We start from the raw sequence: 12,463 nt of genomic DNA on the forward strand, positions 1-12,463 counted from the left end.
TTCGACGTTTCAAATTGTCAACAACTTTCTCAGATACTGAAGATTTTCCAGGAGATTTCCATTTGTTGACACTGCCAATTCGCACAAATATGTTGATAACATCTCTAATGTGAGTCTCTAACGATATCTTTTGAATTTGCAAATCAGGATATTTGGCCAGATATTCTCGCTTACAAGCTGTTACAAAGTGCACCCACTTTCCGTATACAAATATCCCATTGCGATAATAAGACATATCAATGAACAACAATGTTCAACAGAATAAATCATTTTCACGGTCTTCACTTCCTAGCACAAAAACAAAATTTTCGTTTTGAAAACGATAATTGAAAAACGTTAGAACAATAAAAGCGATTACTTTAACTGACATGTTACAAATGACATTAATGGCAAGTGAGAACTGTCATAACGAGGTATAATTTCAGCGAACCGGAATTTTTGAAATCAATGGCCAACTACGCCCTTAGAATCATTTATAAAAACCCTGTTTAATATTGATAGAACCTCTGCTCTGTATGGGTCTAAAAATTTGTATTAATCTTTCTCAGGGCGTAATGGACTGTAGAAAGTTGGCCAGATTTAAAACAAACTTGAAATTGTTTCTGAGCAGACATTTCTTTTTTATGTGCAAAGATGTTTCCTACGAGCGTGTGTTAGTTCTGTCTTTGACAGATTCATTCTGTAACTGCAGTTGCCTTTAGTATTATTATTATGTTTGTTAATGTTTTCTTATAAACATGTACCAACAAGGAAATGAATATTATTATTATTGCTATTGTAACTACAACAAATCCTAAGTCTATTTCATTATTTTTACCGAGTTGCTACTTTCACACCTTTTATTTTTGTGTCAGTTATTTTTATGAGCCAAAGTTATTTAGAAACCTAGTTTAGTCTACGTTAGTTTGGCATATGTGTTGGTAATGCATTACGGTATTCAGTTCGAATTACTAAATTGTAATCTGATTTATATAAAAATGGCATGGCCTAAAGTTATCTGCGCAATTTGCAGAAGAAACAAAGCTTGTACAAATTTTTTGTTCAATTAACAATTGGATGGGGATAATGTTCTGGCAATATATTTTTTTTATAACTAATAGTATAAGTTTCATCTCTTCAAATGCTAAAACTGCTACTTTATATAAAATACCGTTTTTTTTTACTATCTTTATGAACTTGGGGTAGCTTATTCAATAGGTAGACGCGATTACATCCACTAATTTTCTTGACAACTGAAATATAGAACGTAAATTGGTCGCTAGCTCTTAGACTGTATTGAGGGGAAGGGTATTTTTTAATTAACAGAGTTTGGAGATGACATGGCCATCATTTTAGAGTAAACTAATATAAAATTTTAATGAATGTATCACAACAGAATTTAGAAAAGTCTGAGTCAGTGGCGGGTTTTAAGGGTGTAAGTTAATGGAGTTCACACAGTTCCAATGGATAAAATATTTACATTTACTCATAATCATAATGTTATTTGCTTATGAATCGTTTAACTGTTTCCAGATATTTACTTAAACCAACAAAGTCAGATTAATTTTTACGAACAAGCAGTTTGCAAGTAAAAGGTTCCGATTTTTACGTCAATAAGTATATCGCATAACATGAGTATTATTATCTTTCTCATAAATTCTCTTTGTCCATTTATGGGGTTCAGTTATATTTAGTATTGGTTCAAAAAACCTTGGTTCAAAAAACTAAGTATTTAATTTACAGATACAAGTCAGAATTTAAGCCTCTAATAGAATTTAAAAAACGAAGGTCTACTATAAATTTTAAGAAAGTCTACGACTCAGTCAGAAGAACGAGTCTACTTCAGACCCTTGGAGAATTCTTGGAGTATTCAGTACTCCAGCTGAAATTGTATAGTGTTAATAATGACTTTCAAGAGGACTTTAGCAAATATGAAAATACGAAGTAGTCTTTTAAACTTAAACTGAGACAGATTTCAGGTAAAAAATCAAGACACATTCATAAACCACAAGTGTAGAAGACAGATAGACGAAAGCGGGACACCTATTTTTTCATACTCTAGGAGTCATATGAAAAACCCAGACAACATGAAAGTAGCCAGTCACTCGATAGACCCTATTACACTTTCTTAGCTTAGGCGCTGAAACAAAAATTAAACAAACAGCAAAAAAGTTGGACATACGAAATGGTGTCACCTGAAATTATCGTTTTAAAATCGACTGATGCTGTGGCAGTTTTAGTATTTGTTCAGTGTTAATGAATGTTTGCTAAAAATTTATATTAAATAAATTCTAGTGCAACAGCCTGCAGCTAATATGAAACCAAAATATTTATGCGAAAATTCGGGGCGTAGCGTAAAATTTAATTAATTATATTACAAATCATGCAGCGGGTAAAACTGGGATCAAGGTGAATATTACTTCCCAACAATTTTCCGCACCACATGTTAACCTCAACAACAAAAATAAAATATGAACTGCTTGGGTCGAATGTATCGCTGCTTTTCACTTGTCCAGATGTTGCAAAAACCCTCCGATATCTGAAAGTGAATGGAAGGGACGCCATATTTCAATGTGTGTATCAGTGGCGTGGAGATTAAGTGGAACACTAACGAATTTGTTACGGCACAAAGAGAATTCGACTGGGAAAAATTGGAAATCACTGGGCAGAGCGCGCTCTGCATATTTTACATTTTTATTTGGCGAGAACTCTATTTAACATGACATTTTAATTAGGTGCGCCTTTAAAAAAACTACTACCCGACAACGTTCATACAGCAAGACCCTAAACAAAGAAAACAAAAATAATGAAAGAGATTATTATGGTAGGTGGGGAAATAGTGTAGTTAACGAAGCATTTGTTTCTTGTATTAAGCAGTTTCCTGAGCTTATCGCGAAGCTTTCCCCATTGTTAATGGTCTCATAGTCTGCGATATATTAGTCTGAGGGAGAAAAAGCACACGTTAATGTTATCAAAAGATTAAGTCGGTAGGTACGATATATTAGGCCTTAACTAAGGCACTTTTTTTAAATTAAGGATTTACGCATAAGTCTCTTTTCAGCTGGCACTTTATTACTCCGACAAGCTTTCATCTTTCGTTACGTGAAAATGACCTTAATTTTCCGGAACTTACACTTCCCATAGCTATTCAGTTGTAAAAATCGAACTGTTCTAAAACTAAAAAAGTCGTTTCCAACAGAATCATTTTTTATCTAACAGTATGCACGTATGGATTCATCAATGGATCAAACTAAATTAAATTTGGTAGTAAAGTTTTACTGCAGGCGAACCCGTCCGTCGTTTTCAGAGTTTATGTCACATCAATGCAATGTGACACAATAATAAAATACCACCAGACTCGTCCGTTTTATTACCGAGAAAAACTCGCCCCAAAAATAATAAATAAAAGTAGAAGATTGTGAATAATTAATTTGGTGAATTGTACTATATAAAACAGTACTGTTTTTACTATAGGTCGACGACATATTTGTGTCTCTATAATTTTTATTTATTTAGATACAAACTTTTAATTAGACACTGATTCATCACTGTTAATTAATGCCACTTTTGCATGTCACATACGTTTTTCATATACTTTCTAAACCGAAATATTCTTTATTTATACATATCGTTTTCTCCTTGTGAAAATAAATATTTTTTACATAGTAAATTTCTATGCATACAATCATTTTTTTAATAATCAGTGGAAACCAGAAATTACATAGGTGTGGTATTACGGAAATCAAAAGCAGTAAGGCTGTGTAAATAAACAAAACTACTTTGTCCGAGTTATGAGTGGCGGCAAATTAATACTTTAGTGAAATGATGAAAATATTGGTAACTATTTATTACTAGCTGACCCCGTGAACTTCGTTTCACCTACAATTTAATTTTGAATCTGCAAAACCGAATGCTTTGAAATTTTGCAGATGTTTTAAACATATGATAAGCATAATAAATTTTTATTCAAAATATATTTACTTATCCCCTCCAAAAAATTGATGACGTTAGCCCAAAATTTTGCCAAATGAATCCTCTCTAAAATGTCCAAGATAGGATGAGACTATACTTGTGATTTATCATTCCATTCATAATTTTTGGTTTTGCTTATAGGGAGTGTCTCAAAAAAATTAATCACTGAGTCAATTTATTTTATTGATTGAATCAAGAATTGCAAAACTGAATTTTGAAATATTGCAGACGTTTTGAAGTTACTGTTTGACATGGTAGGTTTTTATCAAAATATATCTGTTTATCAAGCCCAAAATCTTGATGACGTCATCTCAAGATTTTGCCGAACAAATCCTATCTAAAATGTGCAAAACATCATCAGTATATTTTCGTAATTTATCATTGCATTCATATTTTTTAGATTTGTTTTTACAGTGACTCCAAAAATGTATGGATCAGTCAATTTATTTTAGAGAATAACTCAAGAGTTGAAGAAATGACTTCTTTGAGATCTTGCAGACGTTTTAAAGTTATTGTAAGCGTGGTAAATTGTTAAGAATAAGGGTGTGGGGACAAAAAATCTGCACAAATTTCAAACTAGAATAACTGTATTATAAAAGCAGGTATTAATAACGTGATCAACAATATTTATAAAAACAACTTTAAAGAACACAATCTGCACCATATCTGCTTGCTTTACGAATTTTTGTTTTAACACGGCGCATTAAATTTGTAAAAGCCGATATTTTTGTTTGCCGTATTTTCAGCAGTATACGCTTCTTTAATTCTGCATGTGTCGAGGCTTCCCATCCATTTTCGTACACATTCCTCTTTAGATTTCTCCAAAAACGTTCAATTGGGCGTAGTTGAGGTACGTCGGGAACATTTTTTTCCTTAGGGATAAAAGGAATGTTTAACTCATTATATGCAGCAATAACGTTAGCTGCGTAATGAGCTGTTGCCATGTCTGGCCAAAATACAAAATTGCCATCCGAATGCTTTTCTCTTATAAAGCGGACAAGTCGAGACCTAATGCACTGTTTTTCATAAATATCTGCATTAACAGAATTTCCAGATGGGCAAATAAACGCAGTAGAATGTCCACGTGAAGAAATGGCCAACCAGACCAACAACTTGGACTGAAATTTTTTATGACTTTTGAATTTCACTTTATCATCTACTTCTTCTCCTTCCTTGCAATAGAAATGTTTATTGTTAGCAGTATCGCTACCATCAAAAGTGAAGTAGGATGCATCATCAATGATTATTTCAGTTCCATTTGAGGGGGAAAAAGCGGATTCAGAAAGATGCCTTAATTTTCGTTTTTGTTCCAGCTTTTGTTTTTCTGAATATTTGGGAGCGGATTTTCGCGTTGCAAGCTTGACATTATTCTCCTTTAATATGTTGCTAACATACTTTTTGTCAATTTTAAATTTCCGTCCAAGCTTTCTTAGTGAAACACCAAGTTTACCGTGACTTTGATTGACTAAGGCTTCTCTCTTTTTCTGGGGCATTTTTCTTGCTGGTCTTCCGCTTCCTACTTGTCTTTCTACCGAATTCCCATTCTCTACTCTTCTGCAAATGCTATAAGTTGTCCTTTTTGATATCCCCATTTGGAAGAAGTGATTAACGGTGAATGACTTTTTTAAATGCATATGCCTTCTATAAAATTCGGCAATCACAGATCGGCGATCATTTTCATTTAAGTGTTCCATTATTACAAAAAATATTGAAACTTTCAAGAGGAACTAGGCATAACAATTTTTAACAACTGTCAAAAAATGCCATAACGTCAACCGTCATTTTTCTCAAAGCTAACTCGATTTTCGGTAAATTAAAATTTGTGCAGATTTTTTGTCCCCACACCCTTACTTTCCACTCGATTTTCGCAGATAATTTTGGGATAACAATACAGTTATTTTTAGTATTACACTGCACCAATCCAAGGTGGTATACGTGTTGATCGTAAGTGTTGATTGGGTCATCACAAAATTGTGTGAAGAAAAGACTCAACTCGAAAATGCTGAATATGTTTCATTATACTTTTGGTGCGAAGGAAGTTCTGTCGAAACAACGTTCGATCAAATTTTTGACAATGGTTGATATAAATAAAACTCAGTAGATGCTCATACTCGAAATACGAAGTATCTACTCGAATATCAAATCAAAATATTTCTAGTTTTTCTAGATGATGCTAATACTTCAGTAGGTAACAGTTGATGCTCAAGTAGTATCTCGATACAACAAAAACGGAAAACAGTGACAGTGTTCAACCATCAAGGCAAAAATCGAGTCACCAAAATATCAGTTAGTATGGGGTAGAGACCTTGAGTTGGGAATCTCTATGGTCAGTGTTAGAAAGAACGCACTGCACAATTTATGCATAAATAAAAGCTAAATATTTTACGACTTCAGATTTAATTTATCGGATTCCGTGATTCCTTCACTCGACAATGTTTAAATTTTGGGAAAATTTTCGAAACGATTGAAGTCGGTTGATCAAAGCTATACATTTGCATGATATAAATTAATAAATTTTAAACATAATTAATATCACTTATAATGTTTAAATATGATAAGCATAAATATATATGATAATTAAACCGAAACTCGTTGTCCTAAGAGCCCGAAATTATTAAAAACTAATCAATTTGTTTAAACATTATTAAATTATCCCCGAAAATGTGCATTTTCCCGGCCAAAATATCAAAAATAATTTTTGCAGTCTCATGGTGACGTACGATGACGTCAATGTCACGTGAGCTACCTGTATAAAGGTCACGTTTTACGGTCCTTTGTGTTCAGTATTAATTTCTGTTTGATGGCGGCAAGATCGTCGCGTCATTTTGGCGTAAAAGTGGAGCGTTTTAGCGAATTTCAATTTTATTATTAATACATATTAAGGAAAATTTGTTGTGTTAGTGCTGTGAACAAGGACGAAAATGAATATTTTTCCGAAAAAGACCGAAAACATGGTAAGTACGACTTCAGTTTTAATTTACCGGATTCCGTGATTCGTTTGGTCGACAATGTTTACATTTTGGATAAATTTTCGAAACGATTGAAGTTGGTGGGTCAAAGCTATACATTTTCGCGATATAATTAAATAAAATTTAAACATAATTAATAGAATTCATGATGTTCAAATATGATAACTATCAATATATGATAATTAAACCGAAATCCATCTTCCTAAGAACACGAGGTTAGCAAAAACAAATTAGTTTGTTTAAACATTGTTAAATTAACTCCGAAAATGTACAGTTTCTGATCTAAAATATGAAAAATAATTTTTGCAATCTCATCGTGACGTACGATGACGTCACTGTCACGTGAGCTACCTGATAAAAGGTCAATTTTTCCATCCTCTGTGTTTAGTTTTGATTCCGGTCTGGTAGCAGCAACACTGGAGCTCCGTTTTGGCTTAAAAGTAGCACGTGTTCGCGAATTTCTAATTTATTGTTAATAAATATTAGCGAAAATGTTTTGTGTTACGTGCTGTGAACACGAAGGAAAGTGGATATTTTTCCAAAAATGCCCGATTTTTTTTGAAATATGCATTCAGGACTGATAAAGTACGGCTTTGGAATTTACAAAGTGCAGTGTTCATAATTCACAAAATACCGTATTCATCATTTTTAAACTACGGCGTCCAAATTTACAAAATACGGTGTCCTTCACCCATGCTATCAAACCTTAGTCCTCTCTTTTAATGGCAAGACGCACTCCAGACCTCCTCGTATTGTTTGGTTCTTGCTGGGCAACAGCAACGAGCGAGCAGAGTCATCGCTCTTTGTTGGCAAACGTGGAGAAATTTGTATATTGTAACTTTTGTAATTGAAGCATTTTGTACTGTATATTGTATGTGTTACTAACTTAACTTGGGTCTTGCCAATTTAGCTCCAGTGGTGCAAATGCTTTGTTTTCACAATGCATTTGCTTGGGTTTTAATTTTGCAACAGTGCATTCTTTGGTTCCGGGTTTGAATTCTCCATGTCGTCAGACGCTTGGCCTGGGGGGGTTCTTTTGGCCCGGGGGGGTTCTTTTGGCCCTTAGACGCTGGGTTGCATCGTTCTTTGAGAATGAGGTAAGACGACCTTGGATTTATGCGGCTGCGTTCTCCCTTGGGCGTGTGAGCGCTGCGACCAATAGATTTCGTCCCGAGTTCCATCGGTGTGCTTGCTTGGGTTTTCATTTTGCAACATTCTCAATTTTTGGTGCAATTTCTTCCGGTGGTGTATTAGGTACTAACTTTGCATTTGTATTGTATTTGAATTGCATCTTTATCTGTAGTGTATTCTGTATTGTAGCTAGATTGTAGGTACCTGTATTGTATTTCCGTTGTATTGTACTGTATAACGTTCTATCCCTCATTAACAATTCCTAGCCCTCTCCTTTCCTAGCGAGATCTGCTCCAGACCTTCCCGTGGTTCTTGCTGAGCATCAACTATCGAGGACAGAAAATTCAAATTCAAAACCAGCAAAGTTTCACAAAAATCATGAAAATCGCTCGTTGGTGGCCAACGTGGAGCAAAAGAGACTTTTGTAACTCTATATTCTTAAGTAAAAAAAAATATATTACATTTAATTTATCATTTATAAGGACAAATAGTCATTTGCCACGCCGATGCTCATTTTTAGATTAAATGCTAACAAAACGCGTAAATGTTCAATTTGTGTCCGGGGAGATACAATGTTTGCAAGTAGATACACAGTACATGGGGTAGATGCTCAGGTATATAAGAGTAATAATGAAGTAGGTACTTCGTACTTCGAATATGAGTATCTACTCAGTTTTATTCATACCGTCCAATGTCTCGCTTCAATGTTTGATTATGATGTTGATTATGAGCACAACGCTGATCAACTTCCGTATCCGAATTACCCTTGAAATAAATCATCGCGATTTGCACCTTAGGTAGTTCGTCGCACATTTGATTGACTTCGTGGACTTATGTCAGCTTGTCGTCTTCTCGGCATTGTAATGAACTTCATAAAACGACACAGAATTATTTTCACAGTCAATCAAATCTGTAAATTTTGTCTTGAGAATTTTAAAATATTGAAAACTTCAAATTAAATCCTCGAATAACGGTAAAGTTTGAAGTTTTGTCGAAACCAACAAAGTGAACATAGGTAAATAGAATGGCAGATCAAAATTAATAAGACACTTTCGCAATGCATAACTGAATTCAGTTTAACGAACACTTTTCTTGAAATAAACGACGTTTTTTGTTACGAAAAAACAAACAACGACTTAAAATGCAATAATACTTTTCACAATCGCACGGAAGAAATAGTGTTGGATGTATGATTGTTATTCATACATACGTACCGAAAAAGATTGATATAAATGATACACAAACATGTGCTGTGTAACACTGTATTTACTTGTTGTTGACGGTTCGGAGTCTCTGTACAAAGTCGTTAAAATCGGAAGCGATACATTGCAGGTAAAAGAGAAAGTTGGGGACGCTTGTTGACAAGGGTTGCGGTTGGTAGGTAAAACCGAAACCCGAACATGGTCCGGCGCCTTGAAAGAACTAACTTTCAACATGACAAAGTATAACAATTGCAAATATGAAATACATAATATGTGTCTACATGACAGGTGCATACATTGACAATGAAATAGAGTACAGAACACATAGAAAAAAAAGGGGTAAATTTAGACACTGCACATTTGTTTATGTCGGAAGCACACACAGCTTAGTCACTTGCAGGTTAATCACATCATGCGCGGTTCTCACTGTCACTACGCGAATGGGGCCATGTAGACCGGGATGAACAGTAATAACGCGTCCCAGTGGTCCATATAAGCGGGAGTGTGTGGTCTTCCTTAACGACCACCAAATCGTCCACCTTATGCTGTTGCGGCTGGCCTTGGTCCATTTTGGGCGATGATGAAGTTGACCCATATGTTCTGCTGTCCACCGTTTCCAAAATTGCTGCTGAGTGCGGCTGAATTGTTGCCACCTGGAGAGCCGGTTCGTTGAGACCGTGGTGACGTTATCCTCTGGAATAACAGTTAGAGGGGTTCCAACGAGGAAGTGACCGGGAATTAAAGGAATCAGGTCATTTGGATCTTTGGACATGGCGGTTAACGGGTACGAATTCAAACACGTTTCGACTTGTATTTGCAACGTCTGCATTTCTTGCAAATTAAATAAAAATATACCAGTAACGCGCTTCAACTGACTTTTCGCAGATTTGACCATTGCTTCCCCGATAGTCCCCATATGTGGCGCGGAAGGCGGAATGAAATGAAAATTGATGTGGTTAGTTGTCAAATCATTCAGCAAATTTGTATTTGAAGCCCGTTTGGCTAAAGTGACACGTGCTTGGTAAAGCACGGGATCATCCCACCACAAAGTTTTTTCGTATCGTCTGTCTTCGGGTTGAAATAAAATTTGATGATACATATTACAAATGTCCGCTGTAAAAGCAACCTCATGCGTCCTAGATCGAATTATTGCATCGGAAATGTCGTTTTGTATTTTTGGCCCTGTACTCAGACAAGCATTTATGCTTTTTCCGACTGATGGTTTGACTGACCCATCAAACACTACGCAAATCTTTTCAGTGACCCCGTCAGTTTTGGAAACCGCATGATGAGGCAAAAAATGATGGGGTTTACTTTCGATTTTTTGCTCTGTAAATGAACCTAGTAAAAGCATATGATCTAAATTAATGTCTTCTTTTATAAAATTATGATAGTTGATTTCTAACATAATATTTTTTGCGAACTTAAGTTCCGATGAGTACAATCGTTGAAGCGCGATTTCTTTCGAATCCCTCAAGATTGGGAAACACTTGCTAAATGTTAATCTGACTTGAAATCGTCCGTTGGATAATTGAGTGGCATTGTTAATAAAATAGTTCTCATGTTGTGTTTCAGGAGCTGTGAGCGACTTATCATCGTTTGAATGGGAGGGTTGGTCACTATGTAAAAGTGTATTATGTTTCAATTGGCATAATTTACATGCCATAGATTTACAGCTATCGGACGTATGCGATGGTTTGAGACAATTTTGACATAATTTCAACCTATCTACCCGAGACCTTCTTTCCGAAACACTGAGTTTTAAAAAGGTAACACAGTTGTAAATTAAATGAGATTTTTTACAAAAATTACAAGTGGATTGTGTGCTATTGCGATTTACTGCCGCTGTAAATGTAGACACCTTTTGTGGGGGCTTTGAAAATGATTTCGGTTCTGTTTTTTGATTATTATTATAAGTATTATTAGTTTTAAATTGCGATTTATTTAACTCCATCGATTCCATCAAATGACACCGTTGTGTCAAGTAATCAATTAATTGTTTTTTAGTTGGTAATTCGTTCGTAGTCAACGATTCTTCCCAACCCCTACGGCTGATAAAATCTAATTTCGATGTTAATAAATAAATGAGTAAGACGTCTGATGGATTTATTTCGACATCAAAAGATTTCAACGCTTCAAGATTTGTGTTAAAAGTGTCTAATAACTGTCGCATTGAACTAGCAGAATCTTTAATTACTTGAGGTAGATTAAACAAATTGGTCACGTGGTGCTGGACGATTAACCGTTTGTTTTCAAATCTGTCCTTGAGCAATTTCCACGCTACATCATAATTTGCCTCAGAAATTGTTAACGGATTTATGGCGTTTACTGCGTCGCCACACAAAGAATTTTTTAAATGATGGAATTTCTGAATTTTGGTCAGACGTGTGTCGTCATGAACCAACGTTTTAAATGTATTATAAAAAGGTAGCCATTCAGTATAAATTCCGCTAAACGGTTTAATAACAATCGGGAGCAACTGCACCGATGGTGACGGTGTGCTCGTAGGTGCGTTACCTTGCGGTGCAGGTGAAGATGTGTTAACGCGTTTTTGTTCAATAGCATCTTCGACATCTGCACATAAATCGTAATACGCGTTTTCGAAATAAAGTTTTGTTCTAGAGTGTTCTAAATCGAGGGTAGCGTCATCAAGAGCTTCAATCTGAGAATGGATTTTGTCAAACTGAGCCTTAATACGTACAAAATCGCGCAATCTTACTCTCAGTCGAGAAGCGGATGTACTGTAATTGTTTGTTTCAAACCACAACTTGAAACGCGATATTTCGTCGTGAATGCGGTCTCTTTTTAAGAGTAAAATTTGTAAATTTCCTGCATCCTCTGGTGTAGGATTTGAGTCCGAAAATGTTTCGGCATTGTCGTCACCTTCCGCGCCTGCCATGTGTGGAGCATCGAAAGTTTGCGAACGCGTCATAACCATTTGAAAAACCGCTTAGTTGAAATACGTAAAACTGGTACAGTTCGGGCAAGGTAAATGGTACTTGCCAATGAAATTTAAATAAAATGACGTGCAATTACGGTCGAATGCGTGCTTGACCGGAAATAGATAAAGAAAAGGAATAGTTGGAACCCACTCACCGCAATAAGGCCCTCTGGCACCTGGGACGGCTAGACTGATTCGCTGCTCTCCTGTCCGGTTGGGAATTTCCAATGGCTGGATCCCGTCTCCCGATGCAGGCGTCGAAAATTGCC

General features: G+C 35.5%; 1 protein-coding gene across 1 annotated transcript; it reads right to left on the minus strand.

Moving 5' to 3' along the window:
• Positions 1–9,617: 9,617 nt before the first annotated feature.
• Positions 9,618–12,152, minus strand: LOC135129126 (uncharacterized). The gene has a single exon (XM_064056207.1). The coding sequence runs from the start codon at positions 12,150–12,152 to the stop codon at positions 9,618–9,620; it is 2,535 nt and encodes an 844-aa protein (XP_063912277.1).
• Between the last annotated feature and the right edge of the window lie 311 nt (positions 12,153–12,463).

Source organism: Zophobas morio, unplaced genomic scaffold, assembly GCF_036711695.1.
Source record: "Zophobas morio isolate AGI-343-1 ecotype UQ-CSIRO unplaced genomic scaffold, CSIRO_AGI_Zmor_V1 ptg000014l, whole genome shotgun sequence".
In the NCBI taxonomy this organism is placed as follows: domain Eukaryota; kingdom Metazoa; phylum Arthropoda; class Insecta; order Coleoptera; family Tenebrionidae; genus Zophobas; species Zophobas morio.